Here is a 26594-nt window from a genome sequence, read left to right as displayed (position 1 = left end):
GCAGACGACTTAGTGGTTACTTTAACAAATCCTATAAATTCAAGTAGATCTTTGTTGAAAACGATTGATAAATATGGAAAGGTATCAGGATTTAAACTAAATCAGAATAAAACAAAAGTGATAGTCAAAAATATGTCTATACAACAGAAACAAAAACTAGAGGAAATAACAGGATTTGAGGTGGTAAAAAAGGTTAAATACTTAGGGGTTTATATTAGCTCATCGAACAAGAAACTTTATAAGAATAATTATGACTTTCTATGGCAAAAAGTTCAGAATGACATGAATGTCTGGAAAAAAATGCAGCTATTGTTATTGGGGAGGATAGCGGCTATCAAAATGAATGTGTTACCTAGATTTTTGTTTCTGTTCCAGATGATACCAATAATTAAGAAAGATAAAAATTTGGAGCATTGGTAGAGTGGGATTAATAAATTTATATGGCAAGGTAAAAACGCGAAGGTTAAAATGAAAATAATTCAGGAGTTACGGGAAAGAGGAGGCCTAAAATGCCTAATTTTAAACTATATTATGAAGCAGCAGCCCTTTCAGTAATAAGTGACTGGTTTAATTTAACGGAGGAAAGAATTTTGAATATAGAAGGCTATGAATTAATATATGGATGGCATGTGTATTTATTTTATGAAAAAAAGTGGATAGGGCTTTTAAGAGTCATGTGTTGAGAAGTGCTCTTTTGAGGGTCTGGAAAAAATATTCCTATAAACTAGACTATAAGATTCCTATATGGGCGAGCCCCAGACATGCAATAGAGAATATAAATATAGAACAGAAACAGGAAATGATTACTTATAAAGAACTTTTGTATGCTGAAGGAGGTAGCTTGCAATTAAAATTATTACAGGTACTAAATGAAGAAGGGAGGAATTATACTTGGTTTCAATATGGGCAACTAAGTGCTAGATGGAAAGAAGATCAAAAAATTGGTATAATGCAAAGGGAGGAAAATTTAATAAAGCAAATTAGGAATCAGACCCAGGAGCATATAAAGAGATTGTACAATGTGTTGCTTGAAATAGATTCGGAAAAGGATTTGGTAAAGGACTGTGTGATAAAATGGGCACAGACTATTCAGGAACCAATAATGTTGGTAACATGGGAGAAAATCTGGGTTAGAAATGTTTACACAAGCATAGAATCTAAGGGAAAATTTTTATAAGATGTTTTATAGATGGCACTTAGATCCCAAAAAATTATCATGTATGTATCCCAATATCCAAGCAAAATGTTGGAGATGTGACTGTGATGACGCTACATATTTTCATATTTGGTGGACTTGTAAGAAAATCAAGGCCTTTTGGATAAGAATTTGGTGGATTATTCAAAATGTCCTGAAGAAGAAGATAAAGTTCCTGCTGCGATTTTTCCTTTTGGGAATTATAACGGATTGTACAGTGACTGAGATTAAATTGATTTTGAACTTAATAACAGCAGCAAGGCTCTTGATTGGACAATATTGGAAGAAAAAAGAGTTACCTACAATAGAAGAATGGATATTGAAAGTTACTAACTTGGTTGAGATGGCTAAAATCTCAGCCTTTTTGAAAGACAATACGCAGGAAAGATATTTAATTGAATGGAAAAAATGGATTATTTACAAAACAGATATCAGATTAAGAGATATCAGATTGCCTTTGAATAATTAGGATGTATTATTTTATATAATGGGGGTTAGGAAATGAAAAGATTTGGATGAGGTTAATTGGATTAGAAGGGAAAATTTTATTCTATGTTTGGTTTATGTATAACAATACCTTGTGATTGACCCGGGAAGCCGGGGGTGGGAAGGAGGGGAAGGGGGTTTTGATGGGGGGGGAAAGGGGGAAAATGTTTTTGTTTGTTAAAACTTTTTCAATTAAAAAAAAAAAAGATTGTCTTGGTCTGTTCCCAACAAATCTTGAAATATTTGCCACCTGTGTCCATTCTAAAGAGGGGAAAAAAAAGGAAACAAATAATCAAGATATGTTTCAGAGCCTTAAGTCAATATAGCTTAGACTTGTCATAATAAAATAAAGCGATCACAGTAATCCAATGGAAGCATACCATTCTGAGAAAAATTGTAAGGAAAGGATAAATTTACTTCAGGCTACTTTTTTCTTTTTCACTATGGATGTGGTCAAACAAGAGATAAAAAGACTGAACATCGACATCTTAGGAATCAGCGAACTAAAGTGGACAGCAATGGGTGAATTTAATTCAGATGACTATCAGGTATACTACTGTGGGCAAGAATCCCTCATAAGAAATGGAGTGGCCTTCATAATCAATAAAAAAGTAGGAAAAGCAATACTGGGATACAATCCCCAAAATGACAGAATGATCTCAGTCCGAATCCAAGGCAAACCATTCAATATCAAAGTAGTTCAAGTCTATGCCCCAACCACTGGTGCTGAAGAAGATGAAATTGACCAGTACTATGAAGCCCTACAGCACCTGATAGAATTAACACCAAAAAATGATGTCCTTATCATAATGGGAGATTGGAATGCTAAAGTAGGAAGCCAAAAGATAACCGGAATTACAGGCAAATATGGCCTTGGAGTACAAAATGAAGCAGGGCACAGGCCGATAGAATTCTGTCAAGACAATACGATGGTCATAGCCAACACTCTTTTCCAACAACCTAAGAGACGACTCTACACATGGACATCACCAGATGGTCAACACAGAAATCAGATTGACTATGTGCTCTGCAGCCAAAGATGGAGAAGCTCTATACAGTCAGTAAAAACAAGACCAGGAGCTGACTGTGGCTCAGATCATGAGCTTCTTCTTGCAAAATTTAGGCCTAAATTAAAGAAAGTAGGGAAAAGCACCAGGCCACTCAGGTATGAACTAAATCATATCCCTGATGAATATACAGTAGAGGTGACAAATAGATTTAAAGAATTAGATCTGATAGACAAAGTGCCTGATGAACTATGGACGGAGGTTCGCAACATTGTACAAGAGGTAGCAACTAAAACCATTCCAAAGAAAAAGAAATGCAAGAAAGCAAAATGGCTGTCTGAGGAAGCTCTGCAAATAGCAGAGGAAAGAAGAGAAGCGAAAGGCAAGGGAGATACAAAGAGAAAGATACACCCAGTTGAATGCAGAATTCCAGAGAATAGCTAGAAGAGATAAGATTGCATTCTTAAATGAACAGTGCAAAGAAATAGAAGAAAACAATAGAATAGGGAGGACCAGAGATCTATTCAAGAAAATTGGAGATATGAAGGGAACGTTTCATGCAAAGGTGGGCATGATAAAGGACCAAAATGGCAGGGACCTAACAGAGGCAGGAGAGATTAAGAAGAGGTGGCAAAATTACACAGAAGAACTATACAAGAATGAGCTTAACATCCCTGATAACCACGATGGGGTGATCACTAACCTTGAGCCAGACATCCTAGAATGTGAAATCAAATGGGCCTTAGGAAATCTGAGCAACAACAAAGCTAGTGGAGGAGACAGCATTCCAGCTGAGCTATTCAAAATCTTAAAAGACGACGCAGTAAAAGTGCTACACCCAATTTGCCAGCAAATTTGGAAAACTCAACAATGGCCACAGGATTGGAAAAGGTCAGTTTACATTCCAATTCCAAAGAAAGGCAATGCCAAAGAAAGTTCAAACTATCGCACCATTGCACTCATTTCACATGCTAGTAAGGTTATGCTTAAAATCCTACAATCTAGGCTCCAGCAGTATGTGGATCGAGAACTACCAGAAGTACAGGCAGGATTTCGTAGAGGCAGAGGAATTAGAGATCAAATTGCCAACATACGCTGGATCGTGGAGAAAGCTAGGGAGTTCCAGAAAAACATCTACTTCTGCTTCATTGACCATGCTAAAGCCTTTGATTGTGTGGATCACAACAAATTGTGGCAAGTTCTTAAAGAGATGGGAGTACCAGACCATCTTATTTGTCTCTTGAGAAACCTGTATGCGGGTCAAGAAGCCACAGTGAGAACTGGACATAGAACCACTGATTGGTTCAAAATTGGGAAAGGAATCCGGCAAGGCTGTATACTATCACCCTGCCTATTTAACTTATATGCAGAACACATCATGAGAAAGGCGGGGCTAGATGAATCAAAAATTGGAATTAAGATTGCCGGAAGAAATATCAACAACCTCAGATATGCAGATGATACCACTCTAATGGCAGAAAGTGAAGAGGAACTAAAGAGTCTCTTGATGCGGGTGAAGGAGGAGAGTGCAAAAGTTGGCTTGAAACTCAACATTAAGAAAACTAAAATCATGGCATCCGGCCCTCTCCATTCCTGGCAGATAGATGGTGAAGAAATGGAGGTAGTGACAGATTTTATTTTCCTGGGCTCCAAGATTACCACAGATGGGGACTGCAGCCAAGAAATTAAAAGATGCTTGTTCCTGGGGAGGAAAGCTATGGCAAATCTAGACAGCGTACTAAAAAGCAGAGACATCACCCTGCCAACAAAAGTCCGTATAGTCAAAGCTATGGTTTTCCCAGTTGCAATGTATGGCTGTGAAGGTTGGACCATAAGAAAGACTGAGCGCCAAAGAATTGAAGCCTTTGAACTCTGGTGCTGGAGAAGACTCCTGCGAGTCCCTTGGACTGCAAGGCGAACAAACAAGTCAATTCTAGAGGAGATCAACCCTGACTGCTCTTTAGAAGGCCAGATCCTGAAGATGAATCTGAAATACTTTGGCCACCTAATCAGAAAGAAGGACTCACTAGAGAAGAGCCTAATGCTGGGAAAGCTTGAGGGCAAAAGAAGAATGGGACGACAGAGAACGAGGTGGCTGGATGGAGTCACGGAAGCAGTAGGCATGAGTTTAAATGGACTCCAGAGGATGGTAGAGGACAGGAAGGCCAGGAGGAATGTTGTCCATGGGGTCGTGATGGGTCGGACACGACTTCGCAACTAACAATAACAACAATTTGCAGAAGCAACGTCCAATCTCCTTGAGGTGAGTCAGGACAAGCATTACTACAGTTGTGCAGAATCTCACACTTTGCTGTAGCAATGAGCCCTGAATAATATAATCCCAAACTTATACCACCTCCTTCCTTCATTCCCGTGCCCTCAAAATATTTTTGGAACACTCAATTGTTATTAGAGCTTCAATTATCCAATTCAGATCCAGAAAGGACTCTAAAGTCACGCACATCTGACAGATTCTCTCATGTCTCCAGTTTCACTTGCCATCCCATACAAAATACTATGCTTAAACTCCCAGGTACAGCTAGATTGATGAATGGGCATGAACAGCCACATGCTGAAGAAGGGGGGAAAGCCCAGCGACATGCGCAGAATGTTCCATAGATTATTTAGGTAACTAATTCGGGTAATTAGATATGTAATGGAAATTGTGATATTTCAGATGAAATGTTAATGTATCTGTTTGAACTTGTAGGGAAATAAAAGAATGTAGTCTCTTGTTCCAAATAAAAGTTTAACAGAAACTGTATATATGTTTACTTTAATATGAAAGTGAAACCTTTTAACCAAACTATTTCAATTTCTTGTGTAAATACAATATTAAAATGTTTTTAATTTTTGTGAATTTTGTTTTTTATTTGGCTGTAAACCGTCCTGAGTCCTCTGGGAGAAGAGCGGTATAAAAATTAAATTAATAAATAATAAATAAATAACAGTCCAAATACAGTAACGTTAGCATTAGCCCATAGCTATACAATTATATTTGGCATCTGTTTATGATTATCACCTGAATTGCAACAAAAATTGTTCCCATATTTACATTTGTGGATTAACTAGTTCAATAATATACTCAATGTGCTATGATCTCATGATAGATTTATTCAGTATGGCCCCTTGCTGGCTTTTTTAAAGTCCTCTGTGCCAAGGCCTGGTGGTCCAAGTGTGTGCAGACCCATTTTATGGTTAATTTAGTTATTATAATGAGTGATTTATTCTTGGCTCCTACATATTTTTTTAATGTCATTAGTCCCTAATAATTATTAGTCACTTGGTGAGATAGGTGGCCAAATTAAATAAATATACAAATAAATGCTTCCTGGAAGAACCTTAGAAACTATCGGAATGGCATAAGCACACCACATTCACCTAAGTTCTCAAAAGAAAGATATAGATGTTGTGTTATGATATGTCCTCATGCATTAAGTTTCATGTGACTTCCCTCTTTATACATGTTATAATGACTAATGTTTGCAGTTACACTGGCCACCATGATGCCGCATGTGACTTCTCAGGCATATACCACCAGATATTTCCTATGGGTACCAAAGCTTAATCAGGACTTTAACTCATGGACCATTATATTATATAATGATCTGAACTGGAATAGTCCAAGACTTCAGTCTCCTGTAGACAATTTGAATTTCACAGAAAAAGATCTGACTATGTGAATGAGAAGTGTAGTATCAGTTTTAATACTTTTATCTAAGTCTTATAAAGCATAACTTTCACAATTATCTCATTGTCATAACTTGTAATAATTACAAACTGCACTGGAAAATACAGAACATTTTGAATCTATATCAGGGTGGATTTGATTTAAATTGACTAGTAAAAAGGCTTGATTTAAATCAATTTGATTTAAATCATAATTTTTAAAGAGCAACAGTCATCTCTGCTACTCCTCTGACCCACTATTGACTTACTGACAGTCCCAATGTTGTTGTTTTTTTTAAATTTACATTTATATCCCGCCCTTCTCCGAAGACTCAGGGCGGCTTACAGTGTGTAAGGCAATAGTCTCATTCTATTTGTATATTTACAAAGTCAACTTATTGCCCCCCCAACAATCTGGGTCCTCAATGTTGCAGAATATACAGCCTCATGCTACATAACTAAGCTCCGTTCCATGCTGAATAAACTAAATTATTTATGTACCTTAAATAGAAAAGGGAACGTTGTCTTACCTGAACGTCCCTTCTTAGAGAGGGGAAAACGGCCGTCAGGACTGGGTATTTTCTCCTGGTTGCTGATTGGACCGAGTCTTTTAATTTGTTGTTTGTTGTCCCCGCCTCCTCCCATTTCCCTCCAGCTTTTTCGGCGAGGATCCGACCGTCGTGGTGAACTGTAATGAGAGAGAATTAGTGCCCTCCCGCCCCTTAACCCCAATTAGACAGTCGCCTTGGGTGGGGCTGACGGCCGTTTTCCCCTCTCTAAGAAGGGACGTTCAGGTAAGACAACGTTCCCTTCTCCCTGTCGGGGAAAACGGCCGTCAGGACTGGGACATACCAAAGCCCGATGTCTTACCGGGAGGGTTGAAGGCGGTCTGTCATTGTTGATGAGACAAAACCGTTTGCAGGACACGCCTGCCAAACGCCGCGTCAGCCGACGCGTAGGAATCCACCTTATAGTGCCGAACGAACGAAGAGGGAGTGGACCACGTCGCCACTCTGCAGATCTCATCGATTGATGCCTGAGCGCTCCAAGCGGCAGAAGAAGCCGCGCTTCTGGTCGAATGTGCCGTAATATTACGCGGCACCGGCAGAGATTGACTTTCATATGCTGTGGCGATGGCCGCCCTGATCCATCTAGCCAGAACCGATTTGGTCACCTTCTGACCCAGCGAAAGTGGTTGGAACGATACGAAAAGGGCCTCTGTTTTGCGGAAGGTTGATGTCCGATCAATGTAAATCTTCAATGCCCTCCGTACGTCCAGAGTATGCCACACTTTTTCTAAATGGTGCTTGGGATTTGGGCAGAAATTAGGCAACACCACTTCTTGTGCCCTATGGAATTGAGAGTTCACTTTTGGTAGGAAAGTAGGATCCAGACGTAGAACCACCCTATCGTTGAAGAAAGAACAGAGGTCCTGACGAATTGACAGGGCCGACAATTCCGAAATCCTGCGGGCCGAGGTGATGGCTATCAGAAAGGCGACTTTCAGCGACAGAAAACGAAGAGAGGAATCTCTGAGTGGTTCAAACGGCGTCTTCGTCAGAGCGTTGAGCACCGCGTTCAACCTCCAAGATGGAAAACGGTGGACCACGGGCGGATTGACATTAGTAGCCCCCCGGAGAAACTGTTGAATGAGAGGCTCTTTTGACAGGGGTAAAAGAGAACCACATCGAAGTACTGAGGAAAGTGCCGCTATCTGCCTCCTGAGAGTATTGGTCGCCAGCCCGGAATCGAGACCTCGCTGGAGAAAGGCCAGAATGTCTAGTACTGAAGCCATGGAGGATACTAAATTTTGAGATGAGCACCAACTATCAAACGTGCGCCACGTGGCCTCATAAATTCTTTTGGTAGAGTCTCGGCGAGAGGCCAGCATGGTGGGAACGGCCTGAGGAGGAACCCTTGCCTTAGTTAAGATGCTCCGCTCAATCTCCACACGGCTAAGCGTAGCCACTGCGGTTCGGGATGTTGGATTGGTCCCTGGCTGAGTGACACCCGGTCGTCCGGGATTCTCCATGGTTCCCGGATTGAGAGAGTCATTAGATCCGCAAACCAGGGTCTCCTGGGCCAAAAGGGGGCGACCAAGATTAACTCTGCCTTCTCCGTGAGGAGCTTCCTTATTACTCTGGGAATCAGTGGAATCGGTGGGAAGGCATATAGGAGGCCCCAAGGCCAGCTGCTGCGGAGGGCATCCACTGACTCCGCTCCACGCGAGGGGAACCTCGAAAAAAACCGAGGCACTTGATTGTTCGTTTCGGAGGAGAACAAGTCCACTAGGGGAAGCCCGAAACGGGACGATAACTCGCGGAAATTCGCTGGGGACAAGGACCATTCTCCCTGGCTGATAGTCTGACGGCTGAGGGAGTCCGCTTTGCAATTGTCCGTCCCCGCGATATGTTCTGCCTTCAACGACCGCAGGTGGGACTCGGCCCAACGACCGAGGGAGAGAGTTTCTGTCATCAACCTGCGAGAGTGAGTGCCACCCCACCTGTTTATATGCGCTTTCGCCGTCATGTTGTCCGTGAGAACGAGGACATTCCTGTCGCGGATAAGATCCTTGAATGCCAGAAGTGCCAGACGGATGGCGCGCAGCTCCAGAAAGTTGATGCCATGACTGACTTCCGCGTGGGACCACGTGCCCTGGGCTAGGTGTTGCTCGAGATGTGCTCCCCAGCCCGACAGACTGGCATCGGTGGTAATCACGTCCCTCACTGGGTCCCTGAAGACCGAGCCCCTGGCTACCACCTCTGGAGTCCACCAAGCCAACGAGTCGGCTACCTCCCGTGGAAGACTCACCCGTCGCCTGGAAGAACTGCACCGTTTCCTCTGGTGTGGCAAGAGGAACCATTGAAGAGGCCGACTGTGGAGGCGAGACCACGGGACAATATCGTATGATGACACCATTTTCCCTAGGAGCTGGGACAGTTGTTCTAAGGAAACCGACCGCGAGATCCTAGCTGTGCTGGCCAACTCGGCCAAGCTAACCTGACGTTCAGCTGACAGGAAAACCCTCGAGCTTTGTGAATCAATTTGTGCACCCAAATGAACAATGGAGGTAGAAGGGATAAGATGACTCTTATCCCAGTTGATCGAGAACCCGTGAGATTGCAATGCTTCAATGGTCAGAGAGATATCCCTATTTGCCTGTTCCTTAGACGTAGACAGAATGAGAATATCATCTAGGTAAGCTTGAAGCCTAACAGGAATGCCCCGAATGTAGGCAATAAGCGCCGCCATGACTTTGGTGAAGACCCTGGGGGCCGATGATAACCCGAAGGGTAGGGCCCTGTATTGATAGTGAGAGCCATTGAAGCAAAACCTGAGGAACCTACGGTGATCTCGTCTAATGGGAATATGCAAATAGGCTTCCGTTAAATCAATGGAGGCCATGAAGTCCCCCTGCCTAATGCACTCCAGGATGGAACGTAAAGAGTGCATTTTGAAGCGATGGTATACAATAAATTTATTTAGGGCTTTAAGGTCTAGAATAGCCCTCCAGCCACCCGACGGTTTGCTTACCACAAAGAGTCTAGAATAGAAACCCTGTTTCTGTTGGTCCAAGGGGACCCTCTGAATGGCCCGGATAGACAGCAAATGGGAGACCGCAGATTCCACGAGGGAAGCACTAATGCTACGGAAGGCAACAGGGCAGGGAACGAAAACCGTCGGGGGAGTGGAGAGGAATTCTAAGGCCAGTCCGTGTCGAATTGTATCCCGGACCCACCTGTCCGAAGTAGACGAGTCCCATTGGGATGAGAAATAAGCCAGCCGGCCTCCAATGGGAAGATCTGATGGAAGGTTACTTGAAACGGTTGTACGGTTTGCCTCGTCCCCCCCGGAATGGTTTACGGGTAGTGAATTTGGCCCCTGTTCTAACCTGATCGTTCCGCTGGGAGCTGCCTCTGAACGGTGGAAATCTTTGCCGACGAAACCCCGACCCTCCGAATTCCTGGGCACGAAAGGAAGAAGAAGAGGAAGAAGCCTGGGAGGGCGAGGGACGAAAATAGGGCTGTTGTCGCAGATCCCCCCGTCGGGATAAAGATGGTAACACTTTCTTCTTGTCCTTGGTTTCCACCAGGATTGGATCTAAGGAGGCACCGAACAAGTGCGAGCCTGCGTAGGGGGAGGAAGCTAGGCGCCATTTATTTCTGGTGTCAGCCCGCCAGTGGCGTAGCCATAGGAGCCTGCGGGATGTGACCGTAGATCCGATAGACTTGGCTGAAAAGCGGGCCGCGTTCAGAGTCGAATCTGCGGAGAATTCTAAGGCTGCAATTACCTTGTTAAGGTCCTGATGAGCCCTCACATCTGATGTTGGTAACCGGCTCTGATGCTGTTTGAGCCACATAATAGCTGCTCTATTAAAAAATGAAGATGCGATGGATGACCTGACGGCCCAAGCTGAAGCTTGATGGGATTTGACCAAGGATTGGTCCGCTCTCTTGTCCTCAGGGCGAAGGGCCTCGTTCTCGGGACCCGTGACATGGGAGGATGTTGTTAGGGCCACTATTGGGGCGTCCACCGTGGGCACCTGCAATATGTTTTCAAGGTCTGGCGCACAATTATAAAATTTTTTGTCCGTGGCATTAGGGTTAGAGCCCGAACTTGGATGGGACCACTGCCGTTGGACAACGTCCACGAACATCTTAGGTGCCGGGATAGTCTCTGCTGGCACCGTGGGTTCCACGAACAAGTTAGTAGAAGTACTAGGTAGGGCTAGAGGATCTGCTGAGGGAGCCGCACTGCCCCCAAGGCCAGTGGTTGCCAGGGCTTTGAACAGAAGGGAACGGAACAGGTGTGGTTTAAAAAGCCCCACAAATGACGGCTGATCCGGCCCCAGGCCCTCATCCTCTGACAAATTGTCTCCTGCATCTTCTTCCTCTGACACCGAGGCCAGACTACCTTCCTCAATGGATTTTTCCCTTTGAGGACTGGCTCTGGGGGGTGCCGAACTAGGAGTATCGCCCCGTTTTTTCCCACTGTGGGACTTGGTCGAGGAAGATGGAGCCGCCTCTCGGTGAAGGGAGTGAGCTAACTCTTGACGTATGGCCTGCCGAATCATTAATCCAAAGGATTCAGGCAGTTGAAACACTGGCATCTGTGGCAACCTGGCTTCTGTGAGTTGCACGGGAGGCCCGACTTCTTGACTTACACCTGCTGGTTGGGCCGGAGGGACCTCCGTATAACTTTGGAGCTCCAGCTCGGAAAGAGTGCGGAACAACGGAGTTGATCCAGCTTGGCCCATGGGCAAGGGGGAATCCCTGTCAGGGGACCAGGAACCAGACCCCTGCATTGGCTGGGAAAATGGATCTGGAGCTGGGCGAGTAGGGAGGCCCGCCCTGTTATGCTTTTCCTCCCTTTGGTGAAGGGGACCTATAAGCCCTCTTGGAGGCCTTAGAAAAACTTTTCTAGAGCCTTATGGCGCCTCTCCTCTGCCCTCGCCCCCTTGCTGGCCTTGGTGCGAAGTGCCTTCCGACCCCTGGGTGGGGAAGCCTGGGATACTGAAGAGGGGCCCTCCCCCGGAGAATCCTGTCCTGCATCCTCCTGAGGTGAAACAGGCCGGTCTGCCTGAATATCAATGGCGTCCGCCATTTTGGAATGTTTTCCCGCCAAAATTATGGCCGCTGCGGCCTACTCACGGTTTCGCTGGAGACTGCTGTAGTTCTAGGCCGACAACGCCCCGCTGTCTAGCTGGCGATTGCTGCGCTTCAAGCGGGAGGCGTAAGAAAGGCTCTCTCTCCTTTATTTTTATTTTGTTATTTCTCTCCCTGGGCCGAGCTCGTTACTCTGGGAATCAGTTCTGCTGACCGCCGCTTGCTTGAAGATGCGAAGGCCCCGGCCTGACGATCTGCTTCTATCCCCCTCGCGCGCTTCTAGCGCCAAAAAAGGAGTTGCCCAATGCCAGGGCGGACGAGCCGCTCGCCTGGCGGAGTTAGGCAGGCCTGTAAAGTTCTGAGCCTTGTAGTGCGAGGGGGAGTGAGGCCGAGGAGGGAGAGAGAGAGAGAGCGAGCCGCCGGTCTGGGGTGCTGCGTGGAACCGCCCGAGAGCCTCTCCGATATCTTTTCGGCCCTTGCGGCTTTAAGCGCGTCGGGGACCCGCCCGTGAGCACTTTCCACGGCCCTCCAAGCGACGAAATTGCCGATGAAGCCCTCCGCGGGCTAGGGAGCTTGCCCCTGCTCCCGTTGAACCACGCCAATAAATTGTAAAAAAAAATAAAAAAATAAAAATAAAAATAAAAATTTCAAGGAAGGGAGGAAAAAATAAAAATAAAAATAAAATAAAGAATAACTGCCCAAAGGGCGCCAAAATGAAAGAAACAAACAACACTGCGAGCCCCAAAGCTTGAATATCAAGCCTGAGGAAAACGCAAACACGTTCGGTCCGTAGCCAACCGAGTCGAAAAAGCTGGAGGGAAATGGGAGGAGGCGGGGACAACAAACAACAAATTAAAAGACTCGGTCCAATCAGCAACCAGGAGAAAATACCCAGTCCTGACGGCCGTTTTCCCCGACAGGGAGAACTACCTTTAGGTAGATTGTTGCTCCAAAACCATTTTATTAAAATAAATTTGATAAAAATTTTAAAAAATCCAATTTAAATAAAAAATCATTTTTTTGACTTTTTAAAAAAAATCATCAATTTTTATCCACCCTGATCTATATTCACAAATCTATCAAAACCATTATTATATTAAAGAGTAAAGTTAGACTGTATAATGAAAATCCCAAATAACACTCCGCTTACACAGATTAATTGAGCTGTGTGCTAAACAGACAGATATTCTCAAATGCTTAGAACATAGGAATACATGTTCTCCATCCCTTAACCCCCCCAAATAAGCAAATGAAAGAAAGAAGATTGGGACATATGGTGCTACTCACTGAATGGTCCAATTTGAATCTCTTTGCTTCAAATCTTTGCTTCTGTTTAAGGATGAGCTCATTCACTACAGGGCAAAAAAGATCTAAGTAGTACATTTTAAGATGAGAGATGAAAGGCAAACTATCTTAGAAATAAATGCATACTAAGGAAATCAAAGGAGTAAACTTCAACACTGCACTTTTATTAATTCAGTAAGAGCAACAAATATTATTACTCACTTGCCAATCAGAATAAAAAGATTTTCAATTTTTTTCTGGTATATGTATACTGTACATACAGTATTTTTAATTTATACAGCAGTATTGATGAACACGGTCACTCATTTTTTTTCAGCAAACTATAAAGTACATCAAAATAAGATGCATCTTTACCATTCTGTAATGGGTTCATCAAATGTGACCATTAAATGCATTCAGATTTGTGGGTATTCAGCCTCATCTAACCTATTAATGACCTATACTTCATAGTTGTAGTGCACTTAAATAAAAAATATTTGAAAATAAATCATGCCATTGTTATCACACCTTTGGATTACTGTAAGCATTCTACATAGTTTTCACTTAAACACCAAAGCTACCATTGGTAAAGAATGTGACATCCATTATGCAAATGTTACTCTTGTCCTTTATTCACTACAATGGTTGTCAGTAGGTTTCAAAGTGCTGCTTTTGACTAAGTGGTTTGATTCCAGGGAGTCATTCCTCCCCCCCCCTCGCAGAATCTGCTCAATACTTACAGGGAGAGGATGCTGAGAATCTCATACCTACAAATATGCAAAGGGACATGGGCCCTAAGGCGGCCCTCTTCCTTGATGGCGTCCATATTTGGTACCCCCGTTATTAGCTTTCAAAAAGGCCACTGAAGCAATCTTGTTTTAATAAACACTTGAAGGCTGTTTAATAATACGGTAGCCATGCCTATTCTAGAATTTGGATTTTGCTGTAGTACTGTGATTTCCTGCTTTTTGATATTACCTTTTGCAAACTAACATGAGTCATTTTTAGCTGGGTAATATAAAATACAATCAATAGCTAAAATTTAACAGGATTTATCCCTAATGACATTTAGAGATGTGTTGTTGCAAATACAGCACAAGTACAAATATGAGTAAATCAAGGAGGAGATTGAAGCTCATCTAATATGTAGGAATATTAAAAGCTACACTTTATTGTACACAACAGTCTACTTATAGCAGATGTTAACTCGTTTATATTTTAACAACTTCAGTTGCTCTGTGTGACTTATTCATTATGTTACTAATTAATTTTATGAAACTAAGCATTTGAACATGAATCACATTTTATGGAATATGTCCCAATCCACATTACCTATATTAAAATATACACCATAAGTACAATTTTCCCATCATATTCAGAAGGTCGTTAAAATTGCTCTTTTAATAAGTCTGTAACTATTGTCAAATGTACTAAATGGACTTATTCGCACGATATACAACAAAATTACATAATTGCACTTTTTCCTACTGTCCATATTAGTTTCATGTATGTCTCTCTCCTATTCACACAAAATTAAAAGGAAGAATAAACTCTAATTCAGTTTTATTTTTCCTACTTCCAATTTAACATTACATGAAACATAAATGTTTAAAATAAATTATTGATCAGCAATCTGAGAGCTTGCAAGATCACTCGCAAACAGTCCAAGATCAGAAAAGACTATTATCAAACCATTATACAAATGCCACTATTTCCAAGAAAAGAGTAGAAAAAGTTTTGTAAACCTATCTTGGCAGGAGAATTGAGTCATAGGCACTATGACTTAAAAAGATTTTATGGCAAGTATACAATTCATTTAGCATAAGGCCTATTTTGATTTCATCCTTTTCTCTTCACATCTCAAAATAAAATATGACTAAGAATTATTAAATTATTTGGTTACTAATAGTTTTCAATGTGTTGCTTTCACAATCACGGTCCACCATAGACTTTCTCAACTTCATCACTTATTGTTTTGCAAAGGTAGAGTGATTTTTATAGATCAGATAATATCTGATAGATATTCAGATATTACATGTCCAGGAATGTAGTCTATGTTGTACAAAATCAACAGAAGCATGTGAAACATAATAAAGAAATAAACACCCAGCAATAAATGTTCAGTTATTGAGAAAGTTACCAAGATACGATTGAAGACTGTATTACTGAACACTGTAACTTACCTAAAAAGTTAGGATATAAATGATCAATGTTATCCACAACATAATTACATTTGGGACATCTCTTGTTATCTTCCAGGCTTTGATGAATACTTTTGTAACTGTTCAAGAAAAGTAACAGAACAGTGAAAAATACTGCAGAAATTTATTAAGATGTGCTTTTGAATATGATACGTTACATTCTGTTTGTTAGTTAAGGAATTGGAGCTGTGGTACCAGGTGGTTGGGTATTAAAGACAGATCAAATCAATGAAGCATCTTTAAGTTCTGGGCAATTTTGGGGGGGGATAACTAATATTATCTTGTTACAAAAAGCAACAAGATATTGAATATTAAATACGATTGCCTGCAACACCGATTTATCATCTTCAAAGATATTTCATAACATACAAAGTGGAGAAAGAATTGTATTCATCCAAACTTTCAATGAGACATATCACTTCAAAAAAATAAGCTTTTAAGAGTAAGAACTTTGAAAACCATTAATGGCTTTGAAGAATTCATAGTCACTTAGAAGCATCTGATGCATGTGTCCTGTCCTGCTTCATCCATCAAATTGTTTTCATATATTTTAATAGTTATTTGTTTAAAGCTATGTCAGTGTTACCATTCAGAAATAGAAGATGTTTTATGTTATCCCAGGTTATCTCCAATGAAGATATTGAGTTAGAAAGATGCATCTAACAAAATAACTTTAGTTCAAACATTTTCATTTTATAACTAAATATCTCTTGCGAAACAGTTTTATCAAGCAACCTTACCAGAAACTGTGTCCACATTTTGTCATGTAAGCTTCTTCAATCATATCAAAGCAGATGGGGCTTGAAAGGGAAAGAAAAGCACATAAATATCAATGGAATCTTTTAAATAAACACCATTGCTTTGTTTAGAGAGAAGGAAATGAACCCAATAGTTGACAAAACTCTTATTACACATCACCAGCATTGAGAAGCCTCTGTTAATCTCTTATTAATAGAAAGCCCAAAGACCAAAAGTTAGTCTTAAAATCTAAAGAAAAATCTAGAAAAATAGGTTGAGACATAAAAGATGTGATACAAAAGACATTCAAATATACATCCAAGTTACTTCTTTATGTATATATCTGGAAAAAGTAATCGGTAGAAGTTATCTCAGGTACTACACTTAAAATTTAAATAGGGAAATGGTTAAAAATGAGGAAATAGATCAGTAGGTAATTCATTTTGAAAAATCAGAAAAACTCTAAAGCACTCATTTATATATGTGTTCCTCTTTAAAAATTTAAGATGATTTTTTCCTTTTAACTATCATTTTAAAATCTGAAAAGGGAGTAACAGTTTTTTTTTTCTAAGTGCACAAATTGTTAAAATATTGCAGTTTAAAAAAACCCTGAATTCTCAGTTTAATTTCTTCACACATTCCAGAAATACTCCAGATGGTATTTCTATCAAAGCCATATTCAACAAAAACAGAATCAAATATAAAACAGCAAGGACCACTTTCTCCTGTAGTATAGAAACAGCAAAAACACCCACTCAAAGAAATATAAACAAGTGAAAATGAAATGAAATGAAAGCGGGGCTGCTCAGCTGCCATTTCAGAAGGGAATGGAAAGGGAGAGGAGTGAGTGAAGGAAGAAAGTAGGTAGGAAAGAGAGAGGTAGAAAAGGGGGAAAGGAGAGGAAGAAGAAAAGGGAAAGAGAGAGGGTTAGAAAGGGTGGAAGAAGAGAGGAATGGGGAAGGAGGAGAGGATGTAGAAAAGCGAAGGAGAGGAAGGATGAAGAAAGTAGAAGAAAGTAGAGAAGGGAGGAGGAAAGGTTTGTTAAGGAAGGAAGTGGTAGCTGGGCAGGTCCGAATAAGTAACAAATGAAAGTTAATGACTAATGTTGAATAAGAGACTGTACATTGAATAGGTTGTTGGAAAATGAAAATAAAACTTTTTACCAAAAAAAAAAAAGAAAGATAAAAACAAATAAAAAAGAATAAAAAAAAAGAAAGAAATATAAACAAGTATTTCTTTAAAATTTTTGCCAAGCATCTTAGTTTGCTTACAATTTCAACAACTTAAACATGTGTTTTTAAATATCCAGAAATACTTTCAGCTAGTCTTCTGTGATCAAGGATCAAGACTAAACCATTGTGTGTGTGTGTGTGTGTGTGTGTGTGTGTGTGTGTGTGTGTGTGTGTGTGTGTGTGTAGGGGAAAGGTCCATACAAAATACATTAACTGTATTACATCATAATGTCCTTTCATTACAAATATAAACATGCTGGAGCAACTTTTCTAATAGCTTGATCTTGTGCCTTTTTTATTTGATCTTTGCTTAGATCTAAGATTTTATTTGTCTTCTGGAACTTGTTTTTGATATTCAGCTTTTTGTCTTGATTTCTAAATTAAGAATTTACCTATACTTGACTGTGAGTGCTCTGACATTACTATGAATACTCTACTTTAGAGGTCTACATCTCATCTTGAATTTCATCTCATTTGAAACTGAGCAGATAATTGCAGACATTTTAATTTGGAGGCTTTTTTTTTTTCCATAAAAAGTTTTATTTTTACAATCATATCAAATAATTCATCCAATGTACAGTTATATACAATTAGTCGGGCTTGCCCAGTCACCACCCCCCTTTTTAACACTCTTCCCTCTTCTACCTTCTTTTACTTTCCAAACCTTCCTCTCCTTCTCTTATCTACATCCGCTCCTACCTCCACCCTACACCTTCCTTCTCCCTCTACTATCCCTCTTCCTTCCTCTTCTCCTCTTTCCTACCTCCTACTCTCTCTTTTCTCCCTCCTCACCGTTCTAAAATGGTAACTATGCAGACCCGATCCTACATTAATTATATTTCTTCAATAATCCCTGTACATTAACCATCACTCCATCTCTACCAAACCCCCAATTCCCTCCCCTTACCCCCACCCCCATCCCGACTTCCCAGAACAAAATGCAGGGTATCAAAACTAACAATCATAATCCAAAATAATTCCTAAATTATAATCTCTAGTCACACCACACTTAGTCACACTCTCAATTCCCTCTCCTTCAAAATATATCTAATACAAAATATTTCCTAAATTTACTCATATGCTATTCAATATTTTTTTATCTGATACTTATTTTAAATATAATCAATCCACATTTTCCATTCTAGAATATATTTTTCTAGTGTATAGTCTTTCAAGTAAGCGGAGATTTTGTCATCTCTGCCAGATTTGATACTTTGAGTGTCCATTCTTGATTGTAGGTAATTCTTCTTTCTTCCAATACTGAGCAATCAAAAGTCTTGCGACTGTTATTAAGTTCAAAATCAATTTAGTCTCTATAGCTGTGTAGTCCATAATTATTCCTAGTAGAAAGAACTGCGGAGTAAACTTAATCTTCTTTTCAAAATATTCTGCATGATCCACCATACTTTAATCCAAAATGCTTTAACTTTTTTACAAGTCCACCATATATGGTAATAAGTAGCATCTTCACAATCGCATCTCCAACATTTAGCAAGATCTAATATGTGTTTCTTGTAAACAGGTAATGTCATTTTTAAATTGTTTCAAATAATGAAATACTTTCCTTCTCTTCTACGGTGAGTTCAGGCCATTAACATTCCAAGATAGGAAACTTTTGGAACACCAGCCGCAGATCACATTTTACTTTAGGCCTTGCTCCTCCCACTGTTTCCGTTGTAGTAGTTGCCAGTTGTTGTTGTGCCTTCATCTCTTGTTCCTTGCGTTTAGCAGCAGCTCTTGTCAGCCTTTGTTCTTTTGAATCTAAACCCGTCGTAGGTATTTCCAACACTTGTAATAAATCTTCTTCCATCACAATCTGTTCTTGTACCTGCTTCACTTCTCTTTCCTTCACTTCAGCCTCCCTTCTTCTAGCTTCCAATGGGGGAAGACTTCCAACTTTTAATACCTCAACATAAAATTCTCTTGCTTTTCCAACCGTATTGAAACGATATACTTTCCCTGCATAATATACTATTATACCAGTTGGAATATCCCATCTATATTCAATCTGATGTTTTTTAAGTTCATTCACCAGGAAGGCAAATTCCTTCCTAGCCCTTAACATTTTTGGTGGAATTTCCTTTAATATCAAAATATCTTGACCAGCAATCTGAATCTTCTCCCCCTTATATGAAGCTTGCAAAATCTGATTTCTCACTGTTCTGTTTGTAAAATAAATAACAACATCCCTTGGCAACTTTTTTTGCCTTGCTATCCAAGAATTCACACGATATATTTTATCAATTTGATAAGCCACATCTGCTGGACAAGCTACTAATATCTCAGCAAATACTTCAGAAAAAATTTCCCTTAAATTCTCTTCCTTATTTTCTTTCAAACCTCGAATTCTAAGAGCAAATTCCATATTTCTATATTGTATCAAAACTATTTCATCCTCTGTTTTTTCCATTTTACTTTGAAATTCATCCATTTTATTTTCTAATTTTAAATTATATTGCTTAATTTCTTCAACCTCCTCCTCCAATAAAATCACATTCGTTGCCAAACTTCGTACTGCCATTACAAATCCTTCTTTAACTTCTTTATTTCCCACTTGAATTTCTGATATCTGCTCTTTCATTTCAGACATCTCATCAGTTATTACTTTAAATTTTTCTTCTATAAAGCCTTTTAAGTTCTCTTGTAACGCCTCTAAATTCAGTGTTCTAGTCTCTGCTGTATGAGCTGGAGAGGCACTAGCTGATAAAGTTCCAGAGCTCTTTGTTACAGTAGACTTTAATTGTTTGGCTGCCATCTTCTATAAAATTATATATTTATTTATTTCCAACTTAATATTCACTTTAAATCTTCTTAACCTCTAAAAAACACAGTCTTTTAAAGCAGTATTTAAAAATCTCCCCTAGATTCTATCAGCAGGCAGCAAAGAGTTAAAGAGTAAAGCAGCAAGTAACATGCAAATTACCAACTGCAGACGGAAAGCTGAAAGTATCGCTTTCGCTTTCCACTCCTTAACTTGTTAACAATTCGCCTCCATTTTTTTACTGTTTTCAAGCTTGTTACAAAGTATCGGGGAATCGGCTTGGCTACTTGCATAAAGTTCTCCCACTTTCGTTCTGTCCGGTATAATCCTTTATTGTCCAAAATAAATCTCGGCGTTTGGTCGTGGTGATTGGTTCCGCCAAAGCAGAAGAATCCTCGGATCTGGAGCACTTCGGGTTACTGGAGGGAACTTAACCCTTCAAACCCCTTTTTTCTCAGGGGCTTTAGGGAAATTCAACCTCTGCCCTCAGCTCACCACCTTCTCCTTCTCCCGAAGAAGGGGTTTTCCGAACCGCTGGACAGCAGATTTAAGCTGTCCTAGCGATTCCACATAATCCAGAGGTTGGTGATCGTAAAGATCACCGCCATCACCTACGGTGCCAAACCGGAAGTCTCTAATTTGGAGGCTTTTCATGTTTCTAAATTAATTTAAAGAAAAAAAATGATGGAATTTAAGTCCAAATCACACCAGCCAGATAGAAATCCACAAATATTTGCAGATACAAAATCAACAGAAGACTTTGATCTGAAATGTTCCTCCAATCACTCTGGGAGTACAACATACATTTTAAAATATTGTATTAACATTTGATAGTTACTTTGCAACCTTAGTCTGCCAACAAAAAAAGGGATTGGAAAATTGTAAAGTCTCAAATTCACTAATTCAGCTTACAGTGTTTGAGAAGGTAGTAGTTTTATAATTTCAGACATATCTGAATCATACTGATCATTTGAATCCATCTAAACTGGGCTTTTGGACAAGATATGAGACCAAGATTATTATGGTCACCTTTATGGCTGACCTACAACAGAAATGCCTCTACTGGTTATTCTGAATCTCTAAGAAGAGATTCAGTACTTTTGACACGGCATTTGCATGGACTATGATATTTTTGCAATGGTTAAGATCATTTTTGCCAGATGGTATTCAGCTAGAGATTGCAGTTCAATAAATAAAATTTTTGTTTATGCTGTAACACTGAGTTCCATCTTGTCCTTGTGACATTTAATACCTCCATGAAACTACTAATGATAAGAAACCTAGAAGTACGGAGTAAGATGCCTGCAATATATTTAAAATACATTGTTGTCCTTTGTCATCTAGTTCCAAATAACTGATTCATTCTTTTAACTGTTGCTTGCATTTAGTAATAAGTTAGATGAAATAAGTGAAATATAATCCAAAGGAGATGGAAGCGATGACTTTGTTGTTAACTTCTAGATAGCTTCTATGAATTGCACCCAAAGCTTTCAGGTGTCCCATGTTGCCCCAAAGTCTATACCCGTTTTTAAAGATCTAAAGTGATTTAACTTCACATAAGGTCATGGAACTACCAGCTCACTATGCACTTAAGCAAGCTTTAAAGTTAACAGATAGACTTCTTTAAGACACCTTTATCTCAAAGACCCAATGCTCACAAATAATAGCGGGACTTCCTCTGTATTAATTTTCATGCTCCTTCAGTAATTGAATTTAACCTCTATTTTCCTGACTTTAGAACAGGAACTTTCCTTTTCAAGCTTTCCGACATGATGGACACTACCACGTTGCATAGTACATTCCTTACATGCACCTTTTGAATCTCCTATAATTTAGCTTTACTGGATGGTAGTATACTGCAATACTATATTCTAGACTTATGAGAGAAAAGTTTCTACTACTTCATACTGTACTAAATTTATAAAATATGTCTCTTTTCAGTTATTTTTTTCTAATTTGACAATATACAAGTATACACAAGTAACTATTGTTTTTAAAAAATATTTAAGGTTTATATTGAATATTGTCTTAAAGCATTGGATAAAAATACATTTCAGAAATATAAAATTAAGCACCTTTTAATTATATTTAAAAAGTCATGCGTTTGAGATGAGTAGCTATATAAATCTAAAAAATAAGAAACTTCATATTTATTTTACAGGGAGGGAAGAAGACTGGTAACTAGCAACTGTATTTTACAACGAACCTATCAGCCCTTTGAGGTAGACCAGATCATGAAAGAGTGTCTATAGGATGACTTTATTGAGACAGGCTGTAATAACAGAATCTTGTAAGCCTGTGCTTCTCCTGCCAGCCTTCTTATACCCTAGTAGTGAATCAATCTCTTCTCAATAGTATCTACCTTCCCAGAGCTTAATGTTCTGGTCCTCTTTGTTTACAAAATAGCTTATGAATAACTTTAAGGTTGATTTCACTGAAATTATTTAGATTAAAGAAAATAAATTAAAGCTAATAGTTAAAAACCACACATTGCTGCAATATTGCTTTGGTTAATTGTTCAAAGAAAACAAAAATATAGAAGTTTAACATGGAAGGGTAAGTTAAAAACCATTGATGATCCTTGTTCTCCCGATATAGCATGACAAAAAAACCATGAAGCTACAAATACACATTTCTTGTGTTACTAAATCAACAAGCTATTATCTAATTTAAAATGAAATTTAATCTGAAACAAAATGAGAACAGCAGTTATATCTTAAACAATGACTTAATTTCCCAGTAACAATAAATTTAAATAAATACACCTTCAAAGAAGTAGAAAGGAATCATTAATCAAAACCAGAAAACCTTTCCTTAAAATTGACATCTTTGCCTAAGAACTTTTAACTTTAAGGAAGGGCTTGAAGAAAGAGGTTCAAAATAACTGATTGCTTTAAAATCTCTTCTAGGTAAGTTTGAAGAAAACATTACTAAATGTAAAGTAATTAAACACACCGAACACATAAAATAACAAATCTTCTTAAGGAATAAACTTTTTTCTGCAAAACAAGTTACATTTGTTTTAAAGTTCTTTGCTAAAATCAGCAAGCATGTGAAAGTGGGGATCTTCTTCTTTCTAGATCTGAAGGATTCACTTCTTCTTAATAGACTCTTAAGAATTCACATACCAAAGGCCCTTGAGCAAAATTAACCATCTCTGAAGTGCAGATTCTCTTATGTTTAGATACTGTCTGAATATCACTGGAGGATAACAGGTATGATAGCCTGAAACTAGTTTCCAAAGCTTAAAAATGTGTTAGTTGGAAAAGGTGCTGCCAGATTCTTTCTGATAGTCTGAAGGATGATAAACCATATGTGAGCAACAGGGTCTTTGAAAACCCACATTCTTAAAATGTTAGAGGCAAAAAATAAGGCAGCCAATAATTTGCATGACAAAAATTATTTAGAACAATAAGCAAAGGGTTCCAGATTACAGAATAACAGAGTCGGAAGGGTCTTCTAGTCCAGTCTGCTATTCAAGCAGGAGACCTTATACCATTCCAGACAAATGGCTGTCCAATCTCTTCTTAAAAACCTCCAGTGATGCAGCATCACAACTTCTGGAGGTAAGCTGGTCAAGTGATTAATAATAGATCCAAATTAGAGGAACAGGAACTAAGATGAAATGCAAGTAAGGATAAAGACTTTCACATTAAAGCAAAACATCTTAAACCTTCTACAATTGATAGTCTGATCTGGTGATAGCTAACCAGAAAAAAGATATTAGGTTTGTGGTAGATGACTTGATGCAGATGACAGTACAACTACTATGTAAATGTTTTCTTTTGTAGATTATTGCAAAATAAGCCTACAATAAATTTTGTAACATCATATTATAATTCCATGATTCAACATTAATATTGTTGACAGTTTTGGTTACACAACTTCCAAAATACAATGTCGAAATAGATCCAGAAAGAGCCAACTTAGTGGTTTAGACCTAGGTGGAGCAACTATGCAAGGAAGAAAATAAATGGTGGGGGGGGAAGGCTCAGTACATAGTATAGATACACAGAATGATGCACGTTGAAGAGAAATTGAATAATCCCCAAAAGGCAGAAAGCATGTTTGCTGATCAGGCACTTGGGGACCTAAATTAAAATGTCTATTCCATTAATTAAAAGACTTCTTTAAAAATAATGTATCAAATTTATATTGCCCAATTTAGAGATACTGTTTTAGAAGAAAAGACAGAAGTTTGAGGCACATTCCTTGCACAAGCATCTTCTGTAAGAAATGTGGATTAAAGTCTCTTTTGTCTGGGGTAGTTAAAGAAGTCCTGTTGACTGGTTCTGCTGGAATAGTGCTCCCAGGTAAACGCACTGAATTAATTGGTGAAGGGCTATGAACCCACCACATGATTTCTATGCTGATTTCAGAAAAGACAATGGAAAATTAAAATGCCCAAAACAATTTTTCTTCCTGTCACCCAGTAATCAAAACAGATTCCTGCTACCAACACAGATATTTCAATCCTGGTTGATTTGTAATAATCTGATGTCAGGCAAATGCAGGGCAGCTGAAACCTCACCATCTACTTTTCCGACCGGGAGCTTGCAGGATGACTGCAGTAGTAAGCCCCCCTTAGCTCCACAGAACTTATTCTTAAATCGTAGGTGTGCCCGTGTGTGGGAGAAAATCACAAGCTACCAAATGCACAGCTTAAATCTTACGTCAGCCATGAGTTCGCCGAGATGTCATTCCCTTCTCCCTTCCATGCCCAACGCTTTGATGTGGTCTCAGCTCCCAGGCACTTAGACGAGCTAACGCGGACACGGCAGGCGCCACCAACACGGGTCGCCAGGGGACCGCTGAGGAGCCCATCGCCATCGTCGTGCCCAAGAGCCCGAGTTGGTGATCGAGGAGGAGCCCGGCCGGAGGGTGGACATGGGCGATTCTTGCCTGGGCCAGCTACTGCGGCTAAGAAGAGCCTTTCCTCCTCCCTTACCCGCATCGCTTACCGCCCATCCACCGCAGCACCGGCGAACTGCGAGCAGAGAGGAACCAACGGACTTCTATGAAGTAAATAAAAACCGCCACTGTCGTTCCGCCTCTGGAAACCAGTACTCCGCATCTGATTGGTTCCCGGATTCCCTCTGGCTCTTCTCCTCCCATCCAAAGCAAAAGGGGCGGGGAAATGACACCCGCTTGTCTAATTCTACCAACACACACAAAAACACAAGTACTCCGGAGGGGGGAGGGACTGACTAACAACGACGCATGCGCCGTTGAAGAACCTCGTCTCTCCCTCTATGCGCGAGGAAAGCGGGAGATCGCGTGCTTGTGACAAACTGTCAGACCGGTTGAATCGGTGCTCGGGGGGGGGGGGTTTCGCCTTCCTTGCACGACAACGACTTGCGAGGAAGGACGAACTCTCATTGGCAAACTCCTCCATTTCCAAAGCCCTAGTCTTTCCTAGGCTAGTTTGCGTGGCCTTCGGACACCCAGACGCCTAGAATTTCTGGTTATCCGTTGAGGTTGGCCTTTGTGCTGTGGTCGCGTTCAGCTATTGCCTTCATTAAGACGGAGAAGGGCGTCATTCCTGAGGTTTTTTCATAAAATGCCTTTTGGGACTTCTAAACAAGTTGGCCTTTTCCCTTTGGAGATCAGTTAGATTTCTGCATATCCATTGGCAGAGTACCTGTCTCAACAAGAGACCGTTATTATCAAATTTTACAGTTTCAGTGTGCAAGAGCCTTCAGTGTGCAAGAACCGCATTGCCTGCTAGTTATATGTTCGCCCTTTCTTGCAACAGCTGAAACCTTTGGTTCTAGCACTGCCTTTGAGGACTGCCATGGAGAACCTGTATACTGCACAAGTCAAAAAGAGGGCTGTGAAAATATTTACAGACCCCTCACATCCTGGACATAAACTCTTTCAACTCCTACTCTCAAAACGACACTACAGAGCACTGCACACCAAGACAACTAGATACAAGAACAGTTTTTTCCCGAACGCCATCACTCTGCTAAACAAATAATTCCCTCAACACTATCAAACTATTTATTAAGTCTGCATTACTATTAATTTTCTCATCATTCTTATCACCCATCTCCTTCCACTTATGACTGTATGACTGTAACTTTGTTCTGGTATCCTTAAGATTTATATTGACTGTTTCCTAATATGATTTGATTGCTTATTTGTTCCCTGTGACTATCATTAAATGTTGTACCTTATGATTCTTGAAGAGTGTATCTTTTCTTTTATATACACTGAGAGCGTATGCACCAAGACAAATTACTTGGGTGTCCAATCACACTTGGCCAATAAAAAATTCTATTCTATTCTATTCTTCCTCAACTGGGAGCAAGATATCTTTGCCTTCAGAGTCATCAGCTTCTTACAGCCAGATACCTTTGGAATAATTCAGAGGCTCTGAACATGGATAATATATATATGTATGTATGTATAT

At 40.0% G+C, this 26594-nt stretch overlaps 2 protein-coding genes across 4 annotated transcripts; both read right to left on the bottom strand.

Moving 5' to 3' along the window:
* Nucleotides 1–1858: 1858 nt before the first annotated feature.
* Nucleotides 1859–25209, bottom strand: LOC131187273 (E3 ubiquitin-protein ligase COP1-like). Of its 3 annotated transcripts, none has more exons than XM_058161545.1 (5): nucleotides 24853–25209; nucleotides 16189–16248; nucleotides 15431–15528; nucleotides 13251–13315; nucleotides 1859–1942 (listed from the first exon to the last, which is right to left on the bottom strand). In XM_058161545.1, exons 1-5 carry the CDS (start codon nucleotides 25131–25133, stop codon nucleotides 1874–1876), a joined length of 573 nt encoding a protein of 190 aa, XP_058017528.1. In that variant the 5' UTR covers nucleotides 25134–25209; the 3' UTR covers nucleotides 1859–1873. The 3 variants fall into 3 exon arrangements, with proteins under 3 accessions (XP_058017528.1, XP_058017527.1, XP_058017526.1); XM_058161544.1 differs by lacking the exon at nucleotides 1859–1942 and adding an exon at nucleotides 6953–7045; XM_058161543.1 differs by lacking the exon at nucleotides 1859–1942 and having other exon boundaries at nucleotides 12895–13315; nucleotides 24853–25208.
* Nucleotides 7090–11688, bottom strand: LOC131187272 (uncharacterized). Its single transcript, XM_058161542.1, has 2 exons — nucleotides 10250–11688; nucleotides 7090–9232 (listed from the first exon to the last, which is right to left on the bottom strand). The coding sequence occupies exons 1-2, from the start codon at nucleotides 11660–11662 to the stop codon at nucleotides 7250–7252; spliced, it is 3396 nt and encodes a 1131-aa protein (XP_058017525.1). The 5' UTR covers nucleotides 11663–11688; the 3' UTR covers nucleotides 7090–7249.
* Nucleotides 25210–26594: the final 1385 nt, after the last annotated feature.

This window comes from Ahaetulla prasina, unplaced genomic scaffold (assembly GCF_028640845.1).
Source record: "Ahaetulla prasina isolate Xishuangbanna unplaced genomic scaffold, ASM2864084v1 Contig14, whole genome shotgun sequence".
Lineage (NCBI taxonomy): Eukaryota > Metazoa > Chordata > Lepidosauria > Squamata > Colubridae > Ahaetulla > Ahaetulla prasina.
This window is presented reverse-complemented; position numbering and strand designations above follow the sequence as displayed.